Here is an 18,928-nt window from a genome sequence, read left to right as displayed (position 1 = left end):
TGAGACCCCATCTCAAAAAAATTAATTAATTAATTAAAAATAAATAAATAAATAAAAGCTAGATACCATTACATAAGGCATCTCAGTAATCCTCCCAGCTCTGAGGAATGGGCATAATGACTTCTGGTTTACAGATGAGGAGGCTGAGGCTTCTACAGGTTAAGCTTCTTGCCCTAGATGACACCATGGCAGAGGGGGATGGTGGCTCAAACCACACCTGTCTGATTTTAAAACTTGGAATGACCTTACATTCCCCAGCCCGGGGCTGATTAGCGTAGAGAAAAATAGCACCTTCACTAATGCCATCATTTATGTTTCTTTGGGGGCAACTAACGACTTTTTGTCATGCTAACATCACCCACTCATCATACGAAGGCTGTTGAGCAGATGGGTTTTTTTGCAGCCTAAACTTCATAGGTTGAACCCATCACTGAGTGGGAGGATTAAATCAGAACCCACCAAAATGGTTTGCACCTCTGAAACCATAAATCCATGCCGCCCCTCAGGTTCTCTCACTCCAAACCTCCAAGGCATTCATTTTCAGTCCTCATCAGAACTTCCAATCTGTTGGCCATATCAAACCACATCCCCCTCACTGCCTTCCCTCTCTAGCTTGGATTCTACTCTTTTAAAAACTGAACTAAAAGGTCTTGTCCTCAGACCTTCTGTGCTATTGTCCATCTAGCAACACCATCCCCACAGTTCTTCCAGGTTCAACCTTGGATGAATCTGACTTTGCACCCTGTCCTCCAGTGCACACAGGCTGCTGAACAGAACTGGGAATGCCAGCTGGTGCTACTAATAATACACCATGGTCGTCAGTCTCAGCAAGGCCTGCAGTCTGCCCACTGGCCCTGCTGCCTCTCCTAGCTAGCGTTCTCCCTCGATCTTCATTAAATCTCCACTCTTCCCAGCCCCTAGTCCACCCCCCTCTTTCGCTGGCAGCAGATGACACCTTCTGTTTTACAGATGAAATAGATGACATCAACTTCCCAAAACAAACCAACCCATTAACTTCACTGCATCTGCAGCATCCTTCTCTGTCTCTTGTCTCAAAGGACAGGCTGTGCTTCCTGCTGTGGTCTCCATCCCTCCACCTGTACTCCGGATGCACCATTCATCGCTGCATTCATTCATAAATCAACATTTATCGAGTTCCCACTGCCTGGATTCATCTCCTCTTGCCTCCTGGCGCAGGGCCTCTCAAACATTAATGGGCAAGCAGATTTCCTGGGGATCTTGTTAAAACGAAAATTCTGACTCTGGAGGTCTGTATTTCTAATAAGCTGCGGGTGATGCAATGCTCCTGGCCTGAGTGCCACAATTCGAGAAGCAAGGTTCTACCAAGGAAGTTCCCAAACTAGTCTGCATATGGGAGTCCCCTGGGGAGTTTCAAACTGACTGCAGTCTGTGCCCCTCCTCCAGAAAGTTGGTTTACTTGCTCTGGGGTGTGGCCTGGGATGTGGAATTTTTCTGAAGACCCCACACCAGGTGATTCTAACATGGGGACAAGTTTGGGAACCACGCTCCTTAGGGGGCTTTGCCCTCTGGGTGCCTCTACTCTCTCCTTGATCCCTGATCTCTCCTCTGCTGTATTATTCCCATCACCATTTAAACTTATTAAATGTCTTACATCTTAAAAAAAAAAATAGGAGGGGAAGGAAAGAAAACAAACTACAAAAACGCTCCTTCAGTCCAACATTGCTCATCATCCACGCTCTGTCTTTTCCAATCCTCCAGTGCCCAGCTTCGTGAAGCAGTGGTCTGCTTTCCTCTCTCCACTCCCCTCCTCGCTCCTGGCCCGCAAGCCCTGAGACTGCTCCCACCTGGCTCCCTCGTGACTTCCTTGCACCCTGTACTGTCCTCTTACGCTGCCCCATCAGCATGAATCTTCTCCCTCCCCCAGCCCCTCTGCTGTTCCCCCGGTCCCTAGGCTTCCAGAACTCTGCAGGCATGGTGTTTCTTCTGCTGCTAGGCACTGCTTGTTTGGTCCCATTTGCAGGCTGTTTCCTCTTCCTACTCCTCGTATGGTGGTCTTGCCGGAAGGTCCGTTAGAAAGCCTCTTCTGACTACATATTCTCCCTGGCATTAAGCACTATATCTCTGCTGCTGATATTTGCATCTCTATTTATTAGCTAAACCTATCCTTTGAGCTCCAATTCCTTCTATCCAATTATCAACTGGACACCTCCACCAGGATGTCTCCCTGGCGCCTCCAACTCAACAAGTCCTAAACTGAACTCATGACATTTGCTCCTAAACTTACTCCTCATCCGATATTTCCCATCTCCATGAAGAGTTTTCCTTGCACCTGTTGCCCAAGTCAGAAATCTAGGTGTCAACCTTGAATCCCTCTCCTTCTCTTTCCCATCCAAATGATCACCAAGTCTTGGTAACACTGTACCATCACACAGTGAGCACGCAGGCCCTTGCTAAACACCCAGTATTCAGCATTTTAGAAACCTGTCATCCTTCCCATCCCGATGGAGCTTAGAGTCTGGTGATGAGCTGTGGTTGGTGCTCTGTAAGAAGAAGTTCTACTGCAATCTTGAGGTGGGGAGTGGAAGGAAGTGAGCTGGACAGGAAGCAAGACCAGCTCTATGTGTCTGCCCAGGAAGAACAAGACATGGATGTAACTTAGGTGGGTGCCGAGAGGTGTGGAGGCACTCAGCCTGTCGTTCTTCATTCCCACCCCCCACTTCCCTGTTTGAAAGCATGATCAGCACCTGAGTTTCCACAGCTGCCTCCTCACTACCCTCCCTGGCCCCAGCTTTGCCCGTCAGACCTATTTGTGGACCAGCACTGAGATGCTCTCCAAGTACAAACCACCTCTTGCCCTGCTTAGAACCCATCAGTTTCATCCCAGTGCCCTTTAAACAAGTCCAAACTCCTTGGCAGTGCCTCACAGGACCCTTTATGGTCTGTCTTTGCTTTCAACTCACCCATTTCTGCTCTTCCAAATCACCACCCCTACATTCACATATACGTCTATTTTAAGATCCTGCAGCACTCTTCCAGCCCGCAGAGCTTCTTTCATGTCTTCACATGTGCTCATCTCGCTCTCCCCACTGCCTCTAGCAGGGGCCCCTACCTCTGGTTTGTCTAGATAATGTCCCCTTTTCCTTCCAGATCTCAGCATCACCATTACTACCTTGACCACCATGGACCCGACAAGCAAGGATCCCCCTCTGAGTTGTTCCCATAGATCCCTCCTGCTCATCCTATGTCACCTGGGCTGTGATGGGTTATTTCATTGTCTTTGCCTATTGTTCGAAAGCTTTCCATAGTATCCCACATTGGGTACAATGCCTGACACACAGTAGGTACTCAATGAATATCTGATGAACAAACATGACCAGACCCCAGAAACAGCGAAATAAAAGGGTTTTTTGAGGCTGGGGCAACGGGGAGTGGTGTTTCGGCTGCAGAATCCAAAGAGAAATTGTGACTAAGTAGACCCAGAGCCCCAACGGTGAATTATTGACAACACACTGAATGCTCTTGCAGCTTTGTTTCGAATGAAAAGGAAAAACACCCCCAAATTCCATCTTCAAGTAAAAGCACCAGTCCTCGCTGTCATTACTGCACCATTGTGAGATATTGCTAAGTGTTCCCATAGCTCTGTCTGCAGTTATGGAAATCTGTTCTTGCTTAATTTCCCCAGCACCCTCCAGAGAGCTGTGAGCACAGAGCATGGCTATGAGTTGCGCTTTGTGCTCTCAGTCTGGACTGGCGTTGCTGGCGCCTGCCTCTGACAGCTGTGTTTTGTCTTTGTGTGTGTCCACAACCCCGTTGTCCCCAGTGTTGAGAGCAGATTGGACCTGAGGAAGAATCTGCGCTGCCAGAGTTTCAAGTGGTACCTGGAGAATGTCTACCCTGAACTCAGGTATCCGTCCTACCTGTTGGAGCTTTGGCTGGCTGAAAGGAGAGGCCCTCAGCTGGCTTGGCCTGGAGAAGAGATAGACAGTGACCAACTAGATGAGGGCTTTTATGTATATCAGAGGTCTAAGGAGACCAGTTGGCTCCCTTCACTCCTAAAACCAGGAGGGATCTTATACTGAATCAGTAGCATGAGGGATTGCGGTTAGCCAGTAGCAGTATTTCTCACCTGCTTGTGTTTGAGCCCTGGCTTATGGACTCACTGACACTAGCTCCATTGCAGGCGCTCATCCCCGTCTGTGGCTCCTGGGTCTTTCCTTGCCGCCTCATTCTTAGTGGCACCCTGCCTTTCTCCGAGCTGTGCAAATCTTGTGTAACAACCCAGCCCTGCCATTCTCAGAACACTGCCCACCCTCTCCAGCTGGTAGTCTTGCTAATCCAATGAGCAGTGGACTCTCCTCTCTCCCTGTGACTCTCCTCTAGCATCCCCAAGGAGTCCTCCATCCAGAAGGGCAATATCCGACAGAGACAGAAGTGCCTGGAATCTCAAAGGCAGAACAACCAAGAAACCGCAAACCTAAAGTTGAGCCCCTGTGCCAAGGTCAAAGGCGAAGATGCAAAGTCCCAGGTAAAGTAACTGGCTGGGCATACAGGACTGTGTGTATAGTAGAGGGAGGCGGCCAGATGACTCTGCCTCTATCACCTGCTCTTACCTGACATCAGATGCCTATTTATTCCCAGAGATCAGTAGTGGAGCATGAGAGGTGTCGTCCCCCCACTCTGCCACTGTACTTACACTGCTTGCTTTCCAAGTGCATAGAGTTCCTCTGAAAGACAGCTTAACAGGCAGCATCCTGCCTACAGGAAATTGCCCATTAAGTTAGCAGGAGCTTAATGAGTTTGTTGTAGTTGGTGTCCTACCTGCTGGCAGCAACCGTGGGCAGGGTCAGGCAAGGCCAATGGCACAGCTAGTTCGCAGATGTGAAATGCAAAAGGCGGAGAAGGCTGCCGCTGGGTGACACTGCCTCCTGGGACAGGACGGAATGCCTGCTCTGTGAGTCTCCCAGCTGATGTAGCTCTGACTGGCAGGTAATCACATCAGATTTCGTAAAACCATCACTGTCCGCCACCCTGTCTCTGGGCAGCATCCTTCTTCATCCCCAGCTTCACCTCTGCATCTCCTGCCTCCCCTAAGGCTGCAGGACCATTTGTGGTCCCTTCTCTGAAAGGTTTCCTGTGCTTTACTTGATTCATCGACAGAGTACCTTCCCCTCCCTGCCATGTTTTACCGGACAGTCTTCTCCCATCTGAGGCTAGAACTGTTATTTCCAAGGTCACTGACAAATTCACAGCCTGTCTTGTAGCACTTGGCCTGTTGACTGCATTAAAGCACAGTGGTGCACACCTGTAATCCCAGCACTTTGGGAGGTCAAGGCAGGTGGATCACCTAAAGTCAGGAGTTCACGACCAGCCTGGCCAACATGCGGAAACCCCGTTTCTACTAAAAATACAAAAAATTAGCCAGGCAGGGTGGCACGCGCCTGTAATCCCACCTACTTAGGGGGCTGAGGCAGTAGAATTGCTTGAACCTGGAGGCGGAGGTTGCAGTGAGCTGAGATCACACCACTGCACTCCAGCCCAGGCAACAATAGTGAAACTCCTCAAAAAAAAAAAAAAGCGCGCATTTGTCTATGGCTTCTCACCTGGCTCTGTGGCTCAGTGCAACCCCCTTGTCCTACATTCCTGTTCCTTTCATCTGTTTTCCTTGCTAACTCCTCACCCCCACTCTCATACCCTTCTGGCGGGTAGTCACCAAGATTCTCAGCTCACTGTTCTTTTCTCTACAAACCATTTCTTGGAGACTTTTTTCATGCTTCCAGCTTTGACAGTTTCCTGTTTGTTGATTCACAAATTCCATATCTTTATCTATCCATGAATTCATTTATTTATTCAACAGATACTTGCCTGTTAACTATGAAGATGCAGAGATGAAAGACTAGGTTGCAGGCCTGAAGGAGACCTCAAAGGGCCTAAAGTAAAAATAAGCTAGAAAGTAGCCATTATGATGTAATCTCTGTCCTGGATGGAGTTTTGTCTAGGGTACCACAGAAGTTGCAAGAGAAGGTCATCCAAGTTAGGTGTGAGGCTCAGCGAAGGTTTCCAACCGGACTTGGAAATGAGTTGTATTCTCAGAGATGAGTAGAAATAGGCCAGGTTGGGAAGGGAAGAAAGGGTGGCCCAGGAAAGACCTGGAGCTGAGCAAGGACGCTGGCGAGGATGCTGCCTTTGCAGGGCTGTGGGAGAGTCGCGTTGGAGAGTGGGATGTGAGGGGAGGGAGCAGCAGACGGTGTGGCTGGAGAGGAAGCAGGAGCCAAATCCTGGTCTCTCTTCCCATGCTGAAGAGGTTACGTTTTTGTCTGGGGAACAGAATGCTATGAGATCTCAGGAGAGGGTTGGGAATTGCAGATCTGCAGGTGCTGAAGAGGTTGCATTTTGTGCTGGGGAACAGGATGCTATGAGACCTCAGGAGAGGGTTGGGAATTGCAGATCTGCAGGTGTAGATCTCCCACCTGGGACTCTCTCTCAACACTGGCTGATTGAGTGAGTCCATGGCCACACCGAACTCACTTGTGACTCAAGTCAACAGATGGCCATGAGCACCTGTCAGGCACCCTGGCTGCCTCCTTCGTCCCACTAGCTCTCTCCAAGTGACCCCCTTCTCCCAGGACCCCCAGTTCCAGCCCGGTCCAGCTCCTGCAACTCTTCTTTCTCCTGCACCCTTCATTGTCTCGTTTCTCAGAAGGACTGCTCTTAGATCCCATGTTCACTTCTTTATGCTGGATCAGCATTCCTCAATCTCAGCACTCTTGACATTTGAGCTGGACATTTCTTTGTTGTAGGGGCTGCCCTGTGTGTTGTGGGTGGTCTAGCAGCATCCCTAGCCTCTGCCCACTCTTGCCAGCAGCACCTCCCCCCAACACAAGTCAGCACAAGTCACGGCCATCAAAAGTGTCTCAGACATGACCCAATGCCCCCTGAGGGAAAAACCACCCCAGTTGGGAGCCACTGGGTTAGAGTATGGCGACAGCCTCCACTTGCTTCTCCTGCCCTGGCTGCAGCCCTGCCCCCACCCTGACGTTGCATGTGGTCACTAATCTGTTGTTTTCAGTCTCAGCACAGACATCGATGGCTCCTATTGTCTGCCACAAAAGCCAGACTCTTGGCCTTGGTACTTGAGGCATCTCAACCCAGCTCCAACTTGCGGTGGCTTTTCCAGGAACCATATCTCTGCTCCAGTAGGGCAGGGGAGGGAGCTGCTTGAATCAGACAGGAAAAGGGGAAGGAAACTGAGGTGTTGATTTTGCTTTAGGCGTGACTGCTTGGCTGAGAGTGACATAATTTGCTCAAGTGGCATTTTGCAAAACATTGTGAGTAGGTGACACACATCCCTCTCTTCTGAATCTGTGTGTGGGCAGTGCTGGTAGGCAGCAGCCACAGTGTTGTCTTCCTCCTTTCCCTGGGGCAGGAGTGTGCTTGGTCTGTTCCCAGCAGAATAGGGGGCTTTTCTGGTACGTGATGCCTTTGGCTGCATAAGGAAGTGGGAGGAGAGGAGCCAGGTCTCTATGGGCCTCAGAGAGGGGCCCTGCAATGCCCTGGCCCCAAGGAGAGTTGTCAGGCCATTATTTGACCAGAGGGTAATAGTGCCCATCCCAGATGACCCTCCTGTCATGTGAAAAAGGGGAGGGACAACAGTCATCTTTGGGCAACTCACACTCATCCTGGGCATGGCCCACGTGTGAGCAAAGCGTCTTCTCTGGAAGATGGTAGTGAGCTGCCCCTCCTCTCTGCCTTGGAGAGAACAACTGGGTTGGTGTCACCACAGTGTGAATGTGGGGTGCAAGGGGAATAGTCCACGACAGGACGATGTTCAGTCCACTTCACAGAATGTACCATGGTCCAGGGACCACTCCTGCTGAGAAGCAAGGTGGCCTGATGCTGGGTGAGACACAGCCCCTGCCCTCCAGGGCTCACAGCATGACTCAGATACATTTCCAAGTAATCTGGAGGTGTTAAACCCACATGGGACTGATAGAAATCCACATGACCAGGCCAGCTAAGATAATCTCCCTGAGTATGTGTGCCTATGTGTGTGTGTGTGGTATACACTGACTTACATGGCCTTTCTCTTCTTTTCAGTGTCCATTCCTCCTTCCCATATAAACTACTATTCCTGTCTTCCTGCTTCCCAACCCCTTCTGCTAACACTGGGCTTTGTTGCGTTCTCTCCTCTTACAGCTGCTTTGCCCCCATCACCTCTTCCCACCTCTGTCCTCCAACTTGTCCTGCCTGCTGGCCTGTCCAGAGGGAGTCACATCCGCCCCTCAAACCCCTAAACATGGTTTGTTCAGTCTTCTCTGCTCCCACTTCTTTTGTCTCTGAGAGGCCATATCAGGGAAGTGACATAAAAGCCTATTAAGTAGATGTTGCTATTATCCCATCGTACAGATAGGGGCCGAGGTCAAAATGACAAAACCAACGCTTGGAGAGGTTGCCCAAAGTCATATCCTACCAATAAGGGTGAAGATGGATTTGGAGAATCTGGCCACGTGTCATAGCTCTGCTCTTGCTGATGCTGGAGAGTCAGGGCTGGCTCTGAGCTCTTTTAGACAGGTTTAATCAGGGAGGAAGACACCTGCCCCTGAAATTCCTCTTCCAGGTTGTAAACATTAAAACCATAAATCAGCTCCACCTTGACAGGGTAGAGTGGCGAGAGATTCTTCTTCTTGGCCAGTTTCCAATGACAACCTTTATGAAAAGATGAACGAAGGTTGTACCCCCATGTCAGGGTCTAGGGTGGAGGACCATGCCAGAGAGTAGTCCCCTCCCTGATTTTGTGGGCACTGGAAAGAGCATGAATGGAGGCTCCTACTCCTGATTCCACACCAGAATGTGGGACACACACCGTGCTGGCTTCCTGTCTTGCCTGCCCCCATTTCTTCACACCCTGGCTACAGATCCAAGCTGGGTCACTAAATGGTCCCCCTGGGGCCTAGGGGTGTGTACAAGGGATATAGTCTACCCTCAGAGGACAAGGTCAAAGGTGAAGAAGTGAAGTCCCAGGTAAAGTAACTGGCTGGGGATACAGGACCGTGTATGAACCCAGGGATGAAATCTACATAGGTTTTTTAATAAGACTTGGTCGTTTTGGCCTGGAGACTCTAGGGTCCTCAGTTGTGGAGTAAAAGCACCAGAGAATGGGAACCAAGGGCTGAGTTCAGCTTTAGCTGCCCACACTCTCTGCAGGCCAGTGAGCCCAGGCTCTGGGGCATCCTCATTGTTGAAAGGAGACTGTTTTGTCCTCTGGTTCTGACACTGGCTCCCGATGCTGCTCCACCCCCAGCCCTATCCATTCCTCACCCTTCCTTCCCTCCCTCTCTTGGCTGGCTTGTCAACCTTGGGAGCAAAATGTTTAATCTGAGTGTGTATTGAAGATGTCGGAAAACTGATACCTTAGGTGAAATGCGAGAGAAATACATCATCCGTTTGTAAACATGTGAAGCCCGAGAAGTCTCCAGGTTAACAAGTTTCCTCTCAACTTTATTGGACTCCAGAAAAATATTTGTGAAAGGTAGAAAGAATATAGGTGCACGAATCTAGTTTCCATCCCCATTTTAAAAAAGGGGAAAAACATAAAATACATTTTTAGGTCGTCATTTTACCTGTCTCCCAGTGTGTGGGCTACTGGTTGTGGAGCGTGCAAGGTGGGTACCCTGGGTGAGCAGGTGAAGATAAAGTCTCCCCCTAACCTGGACTGGCACTGGTGCCTCGAGGTGTGTGAGCCTGAGTCTGCTGGCGGGACAGGCTGCCCGCATACCACCCTTCCTGCCTGATGCCACCCTCCCTGCCCAATGCCACCCCCCTGCCCGATACCATCCTCCCTGCCTGATGCCACCCTCCCTGCCCACACACCACCCTCCCTGCCCGATGCCACCCTCCCTGCCCAATGCCATCCTCCCTGCCCGATGCCACCCTCCCTACCCGATGTCACCTTCCCTGCCTGATACCACCCTCCCTGCCCGATGCCACTCTCCCTACCTGATGCCACCCTCCCTGCCCGATGCCACTCTCCCTACCTGATGCCACCCTTCCCCGATGCCACCTCCCTGCCCACATACCACCCTCCCTGCCAGATGCCACTGCCCCTGCCTGATGCCACCCTCCCTGCCCAATGCCACCCTTCCTTCCTGTGCTTTCTCAGCACAGCCTTGGGAGTGGCTCCATCCCTGCCTCCAGCGTAGCTCCTGGGCAGGATTCCAAAGGAAGGCCTGTAAGGTCGTCTCTCTTCCTCTTGGCTCCCCCTGGTCACCATCGTCAACACAGCAGACAGCAGTTGAGCATTTGCTGATGGAAAGCACCACTCTGGGGTAGGTATTGACCCATTTGTTTCTTGCAGTGACCCTCTTAGAGACTGACGTCATCCTCATTTGACGTACAAGGGAACTGTGGTAGAGTTGAGTAACTCGCTCAAATTCACAGGGTAATAGGCAGCTCTGTGGGGATCCCAGCCCTGGTATCACCCCAGGGTCCAACAACATGACCCAACAAAAATGTACTGAGTGTGGGCTTTAATCATACATATAAGTGTAATCTTGCCACATGGGAGGAAAGGACAGAATGGGCTGGAAATAAAGAAAGACCCCAGAAGTGGGTCCATCAAAGTTTCCAATGGAAGGAGGTGTGTCTAGGACCCCACCAGGTCATCCTGCTGCCTCTGGAGAGAAAGCCTCCACCAGGGAGGGGCGGAGGCAGACCCCAGCATGACCATAGGCACACTTGTGCTGTTGTCACAGTTGGTACAGTCACTACGGCTGATGCTTCAGAGAGCCAGAGGCATCGCGAGGTCAGTTCATTTGAATGCAGGCTCATCCATTCTAGATGCCTTGTTTGAAGGGAGAGCTTCGAGGCTATGTTTCAGGGACCGTGGAGGTACCCAGTATGGACTAAGAGGTTCAAGGCCCTGGATACGTAGCTCAGGTCCTACCTCGCCAAGGAGAGACCAAGTTCAGAATCAACCCTGGGATCTGCTTCTGGCATTGCCCAGAGTAACCACTGGCCCCTTTGATCCTCAGTCTCCCCTTCTACAAAATGGGAACTGTTGTGATTATGAGCATTAAATAGACAATGAATGTGAAGCACCTAGCACCAGGCCTGGCCCTTGAAAGAGTCTCTTACAAGCAGGCATCACTTTGGCTGTCTTAACTACAACAAAACCAGCAGTGCTGCCCTGCCCATGCCTGGTGGTGTCAACCCTCCTGGAGAGAGTACTGACAGATGGGCTAAGGGAGGCTTGGAGAGACTGCCCAGGTGGTTTGTGAGTAATGCCAGGGCATGGTTCAGATGCAGGCTTGCCACCTGCAGAGTCCAAGCCCTTAAGGTGACACTAGGGCTTCTAACCCTCAGCACTACTGGTATTAGGGCCAGATCCTTCTTTGTTGAGAGGCTGTCCTGTGCAGCATAGGATGTTTAGCAGCATCCCTGACCCCACCCCCTGGCAGCTAGTAACACCCCTTCGCCCAGCTATAGAACCAAAAAATGTCTGCAGACACTGCCAGGGGTCCACTGAGTGGGGAGAGTTGAGAGCTGCTGCTCCAGGCTGATTGCTCCTTGCCTACCAGAGGTGGGGACCTGGGCCGTTCCAAGACCAGCTCCTCTGCTGGGGCCCCTCGTCCTCACTGCTGCATGTTTTTTTGTTTTTTTGTTTTGTTTTGTTTTGTTTTGTTTTGTTTTGTTTTTGAGAAGGAGTCTTACTCTTTTGCCCAGGCTGGAGTACAATGGCATGATCTCAGCTCACTGCAACCTCTGTCTCCCGGGTTCCAGCAATTCTTCTTCAGCCTCCCGAGTAGCTGGGATTACAGGCACATGCCACCACACCTGGCTAATTTTTGTATCTTTAGTAGAGATGGGTTTTCACCATGTTAGCCAGGCTGGTCTCGAACTCCTGACTTCGTGATCTACCCACCTCAGCCTCCCAAAGTGCTGGGATTACAGGCAAGAGCCACCGCACCCAGCCCTCTTTTAGTTACCTCTTAAGACAATCTTTCATCCCTGCTTCGCCATCCTGTGCAAGACCACAAGCCCCAGGCTGGGTGCTGTGGCCCTCTGCATCCCAGCTTCCACAGCTGTGGCCAGACTGGCATCTGCTACAGAGAGAAGGTTTCTGATCCCCTGCCCGTCCCGTCCCTGCTCCCACCAGCAGTGGCTGTCTCCGGAGATGTCCTCCAAGCACAGGTTTTAAGACTGGCCCAGTCGATCCCCTACTCATTCACTGGTGACTCCCCTCCTCCTCAGCCCCCAGCTGGCCTATCCCAGTAGAGGGGGCGGGGCTACCCACACCAACCCCCAGGACGGTCTCTGGGTTGCCCTTCTATGGCTACAGCTTGGATAGGAGGGACAGTTCCTGGACCAAACCGAGGGTTGGGCTGCTTATTCTCATGGCCCAATAATGAGATGCAGATGAACTGGGAAAGAAGAGTTTATTTCTGTAACCGGGTACAGAGAGAAGACCTGGAAATTATCGCCAGACCAACTCAAAATTACAAAGTTTTTCAGAGCTTATATACCTTCTAAGCTATTTGTCTGAGTGTGAGTTTACATTCATCTAAAGACATAAGTGATTAACTTCTTTTAATCTGTAACTAAGGCCTGAGTCCTGAAGACCTTCTCCTGGAGCCTCAGTAAATGTACTTAATCTAGATGGGTCCGGATGCCAGGGGTGATTACTCTTGTCTCCTGCTAAATCTTGGAGGTTTGGGGAGTTCCTTCAGACCCCAGTAAAACTTGTTTGTGGAGGTCTGGGGAGTTTCTTCAGACCCCCAATAAAATTTGTTTAATCCTAAACGGGTCCTGTGAAGAATTCCTTCATCATCTTGTCATGCTTCAAGGCCCAGGAAAAGCCTTGATAAACTCTTGGTGAGCTTTTGTGACATTCCAGCCTGTGTAAGAGCACTGGCCCTTTCAGCCTGTAACATTTAACCTACCCACTCAGGGCTGAAACAGTGGTCGTGGAGGCCTGCCTGTTCAGCTGTTAGGGAGACCTGGCCTGCCACAGGGCCTCCATCATGGGCTAGGCTTTTGCCAGGCCCCCAAACGAAGCCACCGGCAGAGGGCCCAGCACTCAGCGATCCAGGCCAGACCTGCTGAGCAACCTCTGCTGCCTTCCTGGAGTCTGTTTCTGACTGCAGGATTCTTTTAATAAACCCATTCATCACGGCCCGTCTGGGAAGTCTGACAGGCTGCAGAATGGAAATCTGAAAATGCTCTCCTTGCTTCCCGCCTGCGTGCTCCTGTCTCCTGCTTCTCCTCCCTCCTCTCCTCTTTCAGATGTGGCCAGACATCAGCCTTCCTCTGGGATGTGACGAGGCTAAATTATTGAAATGCCAGGAAATACCAGCTAATGGAAAGTCCACTTAGCATGAGGGCTTCATTATCTGTGCATGTTCACACATTCTCCTTGGGGGTCTTTGAGATGTTTTCATCAGGCCCTAGCCTGGAGACGCACTAGATGCCCAAGTGCATTTCTTCCTGAAAGGCATCTGTGGACAACAAGGGTCGAGGATGTCAAAAGAACTGCCCACACACCCATCCAGCACTTCCAGTTTTGAGACCCCTAGGATATTAAAAAAGAAGAACTGCAAAGTGGGCTCTCACAAGAGGCTTTTATATTTAATCAGTTAATGCTTTTAACAAAAAAACACAATGTCTTTGTATGATGGTGACTGTAAGATAATGGCAGGATTTATTTTTGAAATACTAATCTGTGGTTCCCTACAGACTCTATAGTCAGGTAATGGGTCAGAAGGAATGAACTTCGTCTTCCCCTGTCAGTGACTGTTTCTTTAGCCTCATTCCAGAGAATGGTGAGAAGTCTAAATCTGAGGTCAGTTGTACTGACCTCAGGGCATATGGCTTCCTGGTAGTCCAGCTGTTGCATTTGACCTTTTGGCCCTTCTCTCTCCTCCCCACAGGCCAAGGAATATTCTAGGCCCACACCCAGGTGCCCACCTTCTAGATCACATTCTGGATATTTAGTACTTCAGAATCCCCCACTCAAATGGCCCCAGCCTAATTCAAAGCCCTGCGTGGGTCTCATCCCTGGGTTTGTCCTCTGAGGGTGGACTGTGTCTCAGTACACATCCCCAGGTCCAAGGGAGACCATTTAGAAGGGAATGACTCAGCTTGGATATGCAGCCAAGGTGGGGGAAGACAAGGGGGGCTACTCAGGCTAGAAGCCAGCACTGTGTGTATCCTATGGTCTGGTATAGAATCAGGAATGTGGGCCTCCATTCATACTCATGGCCCAATTACTCTATTAAAGAGGGCACTATTCTCTGGCCTGCCCCACCCCAGACCTTGGCAAGGAAGTACAACCTTTGTTCATCTTTTCATAAAGGTTGTCATTGGAAACTGGCCAAGAAGAATCTCTTGCCACTCTCCCCTGTCAAGGTGGAGCTGATCGTTGGTTTTAACGTTTACAACCTGGAAGAAGAATCTCAGGGGCAGGTGTCTTCTCCCCAGTTAAAGTTGTCTCAAAGAGCTCAGAGCCAGCCCTGACTCTCCAGCATCAGCAAGAGCAGAGCTGCTGGAGAAAGCTGGTGTGGGGGCCACTTGCTGGTGTATGACTTTGGATAGCCTCTCCAAACCTTGGTTTCATCATCTATAAAATGAGGATAATAGTAATACCTACTTAATAGGATTCTTATGAAAATTAATCAATCTGTGTAAAGTTGTCAGGATAATACTGGGCACATCACAAGCACTCAATAAATGTCAGCTCTTATTAGCAGCAGCAGCAGCAGCCTGGTCATTGCACCACCTCTGTGTGGAGAGACTTCTTTCCCCTTTCAGCTTATCTTGGAGAAAGGCAAATGGGATGTGTAGAATGTGATGTTCACAAGGCCAGAGAAGAACTTCTTGATATGTCCCAAGGAATGTATCTCATGACTTTATTATAGAAAATTTCAAGTATCTATAGATACCGAAGTTGAATAGTATAAAGAACTATATAATAGTATAAAGAACGCCCTTCCCTCTCCTCCCCACAGGCCAAGGAATATTCTAGGCCAACACCTAGGGGCCCACCTTCTAGACATGGACGCCCGTTGCCCTGCTGTAAGAACAAGACTCATGGACAGTCTTGTTTCATCTATATTTGCATCCCTCCCCAGCGAGTACTTTCTGATCTAGGTCTTCTCCCAACACTAGCAGTTTGAAAAGAGATAAAAGAATCCTTATGCAGGAGCCATTCTCCCACTAGGCTGGTGAGTCGCAGATCAAGAGAGCCAGGCGTCATCGTCCAGCAAGTCAGGTTGACTCAAGATGGACGTATTCAGGACAGCAGAAGGTCCTGAGCCTATGGGAGTGGTTCCTCTGAATCACCCAGGTCCCAGAAAGCAATTAAAGTCTTTCAGCAGCCTGTGGAGGTCAGGAGAGGACCGGGGACCAAGAGGGAAGGTGCAGAACAAAAGGCAGATGACCACCATGTCTGCCTGGGAGACACCTTGTCCTAGAGTAGGGGGCTGGCCTGCTAAGTGGACTTTTTTCATTCTTGGGCCAAGGGGAAGTAGCCAATGAGTAACCTGGTCCAGAGGTTCAGGGTCGACGTGTTTCAGGGATGTAGTGGAAATAGATACAGCCCTCAAAGGATCCTCTGCAGTTTCCCCGGGGGACCCAATTCAAGAATCATCTTCTTTGCCCCCAGATGGAGGCAAGGGGTAAATGTTATCCTTATTTTACAACCTGGGAAAAAAACTGCTTCCACCAGCACTTTCTGCCCCACTGACTTAAGAACTGGGAAGTGCTTATGGCTTCATAAGCTACAGTTACTCTGTGATCTCTGGCACTTTGGAGGCAAAATGTTGGAATCTTTTCTCATAATGAACGATACAGCATGCCCTTCTTCCTGATGCCAACAGAACTCTGCTTGTCAATCCCATTTCTCAGTTTTTCTCCCTGCAAGAGCTCAGGGTCCAAAAGATCTATTATTCTGGCACATGTACTCTCCTGAAATAATTTTAATCCTCGTAACATTCTTCATTCCCTCAACCCTTCTTCATTCATTCCCTTGGAACACTTGTTCCATTTGTCCTTCCATCTGCCTCTTGTTGTAACTCTCATGTGCTCTAGACACTGACTCAGACTCCCTTTCAAAGAACAGGGGACAGCCTAAAGATATCTGGTATGGAGGGGTTGGGAGTTGACCTGCTAGGTGGCTGCTTGAAATGCCAAGTGCTGGGAACATACCCCCTCAAGACGTTTTCTCCAGACAGAAACTGTGGAGCACACAGCTCAACTGGCGTTGTTGTTCAGGCTCCTGCCCAAAGGCCAGAATTGTTCAGGACTCCCAGAGGCAGCCTGAATGGCCCAGGCCCAGGCCCCTTCGTGGGGTATTGGATGGAGATTTCCATGGAGATATGACCTCTGAGTCTGTGGCACTTGAGTCACATTTTCCAACGTAACCTTCGTGATCATTGCCTACTGGGACCCTTGGTGCTTCTTATCAACCTGTGCTAATCACACCCGTAGGTGTGGTTGTATCCCTTGAGTGGTGGCTTCCTAGATCCTCAACAAACCTTCCTGGTCTCTTTCTCCCCAGGTGTGGGCCTTCACGTACACCCAGCAGATCCTCCAGGAGGAGCTGTGCCTGTCAGTCATCACCTTGTTCCCTGGCGCCCCAGTGGTTCTTGTCCTTTGCAAGAATGGAGATGACAGACAGGTAAGTGCTCAGCAGGTCCCTGGGATGTGGCCATCTCCGTAATGTGACTGCCTGTTTAGGGCTTAGTCTCATGAGCAGGAAAAGAGAGAAATTGTTAGAAGAGGAAGAGTTGATAAGAGAGGTCAGGAGAGGGAGGGAAAGTACTGCCTGGGACCCCCTCTGTGTTGCTAGCAGCAATGGCAACATCCACCCTCGCTGGTCAGCCTGCCCCATGAAAGCCTACTGATTTCCACTGACCACACCATGCCCATTCATCTTCTACGTTCCTGTCATTGCTCTGTTCCCCACCTGGGATCCCAAACAAGGATCTCAGGGTCACAAGGATGAGCAAGACTTGACCCTTGCCTTCAGGGCCCTGGGCTCTGACAGTATGTCCCCCAAACTTCCTAGCATTCTGGGCACATCTAATGCCCAGTTCCTCTAGCAGCAAAGTGATGTCTCCATTCAGTTTCTTGCCAACTGGGTATTGGTGTTAGAGAGAACAAGATTAAAATGGCTGTTTTATGGTTTACTGGCTGTGTGACCCATGGCAGGTTACTGGACCTCTCTGGGTGTCCATTTCCTCCTCTCTGAAATGGGGTTGAGGAGGTCCACTACGCAGGGCAGCTGTGACTGTCTCTTGGCAGTAATGTGCTTAGTGCCTGCTCCGGGGTGCTTCCCCTGATGTGTCCAGTCCCTCCTTTGTCGTGCGAGGTCAAGTGTGAGAACCTGCTGCATGAGACCCGCCTCTCTGCTCTGGCCCCTCGTGTGCTGACACATTTTGAAGAAGCCCCCAGCCCCTCCTGCCATCACACTCGCTGCTCCCACCACCCCAGCTCTTCCCCACTTCCCTGCCATCATGCAGATGCTGAATGTAGACCGTTTCTTAAGTTGCTCCTGTGACTAACTCACTTCACATTTTCTGGGCTACTGCTTGGAAAGTTGCTGCCTCCTAATGAGTTTTCCTAGTAAACATATTGATTTTGCTTTTAACTTCTTTTAATCCAATTTTAAAAAAGCAACCAACAATAGTACCTGGCAGAGCAATTAGTTAACAGTTTTAGTGCTTATGAAACCATGAAATCAAGTCTCTGAGTGACCCTAGACATGAGGCACCTACCTTTCTGACAATGCCAGAACTCATTCATTCACTCTCCTCTCTGTCTTAACAGCAATGGACCAGAACTGGTTCCCACATTGAGCACATAGCATCCCACCTCTGCCTCGATACAGATATGTTCGGTGATGGCACCGAGAACGGCAAGGAAATCGTCGTCAACCCATGTGAGTCTTCACTCATGAGCCAGCACTGGGACATGGTGAGCTCTTGAGGACCCCTGCCAGAAGCAGCGAGGGCCACGGGGTGGTGCTTCCCTGGACCAGAACAGACTGGAAACTGGGCAGCAAGCAGCCCGCAACCACCTCGGACATCCTGGACTGGGAGGTGGAGGCAGAGCCCCCCCCCCAGGATAGGAGTCACTGTCTCAGGGAGGACAGAGGAAAATATCACAAGCCAATGGGGCTCAGAGACAAATCCTACATGTTTTCAAGGCCGTTAAGTTCCAGTCCTGGCCAGTCTTTTCCTGACTGGTATCTGGAGACAGAAACCTAATGGGAAGTGTTTGTTGTTCCTTTTTTTTTTACAAAGGAAGCACTCTCTGGAGGCCAGAGAGAAAAGCCTTCTTTGTCACTAGGCCAGGACTACATTGAGAGATGAAGAATGGAGGTTGTTTTCAAAACAAATAAAGAAAACCTTAGAAGTTGTCTCTGGACATCTCTTGCTCTTTTCTTCTTATGTTGGCTCAGGGCTAAGCTGAGCTCTTCACGGAATAGGGGTATGGGGTGGGGAGCACCTGTGGCGGAGTGGACAAAGATAGGGAGACGGGAGACCCGTGCCCTTATCCTGGGCTGCCACCAACTAGCTGTGGGATCTTAAAATGACATGTGACTTCTTTGGCCCACCATTTCCTGTTATGTCAAAGTGGGAGAGTGGGACCAGATCAGGGGTTTCTATTGATGATGCACACCTGCCTCATTCTGGGGAATTGTCTAACTTGGAGGCTCTAGGCTCCCCTGTGGAGATCCTGGTTGGTTCAGTAGGTGTAGGGTAGGGTCCAGACATCTCAGCTGATTCTGATGCCACTCCTTGGTTAAAAACACTACTCTACCTAGATGGTCTCTCTAGCTGCTAGGGCTTTATGGCCTATGGCCTTTGGCATAGAAGTTTCTTACTCTAATAAATCCCCAGCTTACTGGTGTGCCCTGGGAATGGGTTATGGTTGTGGTCCATTATTATTA

General features: G+C 50.2%; 1 protein-coding gene across 4 annotated transcripts in view; it reads left to right on the top strand.

Moving 5' to 3' along the window:
- Positions 1-18,402, top strand: part of GALNT14 (polypeptide N-acetylgalactosaminyltransferase 14) — a 236,826-nt gene extending 218,424 nt beyond the window's left edge. Inside the window, exons 12-15 of one of the 4 annotated variants that reach the window (XM_023217301.1) lie at positions 3,803-3,886; positions 4,363-4,507; positions 16,532-16,651; positions 17,803-18,402. In XM_023217301.1, coding sequence (XP_023073069.1) covers positions 3,803-3,886; positions 4,363-4,507; positions 16,532-16,651; positions 17,803-17,961 — 508 coding nt within the window. In that variant the 3' untranslated portion in view covers positions 17,962-18,402. Of the gene's footprint in view, positions 1-1,058; positions 2,642-3,802; positions 3,887-4,362; positions 4,508-16,531; positions 16,652-17,802 lie in introns of those variants that run through there. The other 3 variants (XR_002732623.1, XM_023217302.1, XM_023217303.1) reach the window with 3 other exon arrangements.
- Positions 18,403-18,928: the final 526 nt, after the last annotated feature.

The sequence above is a fragment of the Piliocolobus tephrosceles genome, chromosome 15 (genome assembly GCF_002776525.5).
Source record: "Piliocolobus tephrosceles isolate RC106 chromosome 15, ASM277652v3, whole genome shotgun sequence".
Lineage (NCBI taxonomy): Eukaryota > Metazoa > Chordata > Mammalia > Primates > Cercopithecidae > Piliocolobus > Piliocolobus tephrosceles.
This window is presented reverse-complemented; position numbering and strand designations above follow the sequence as displayed.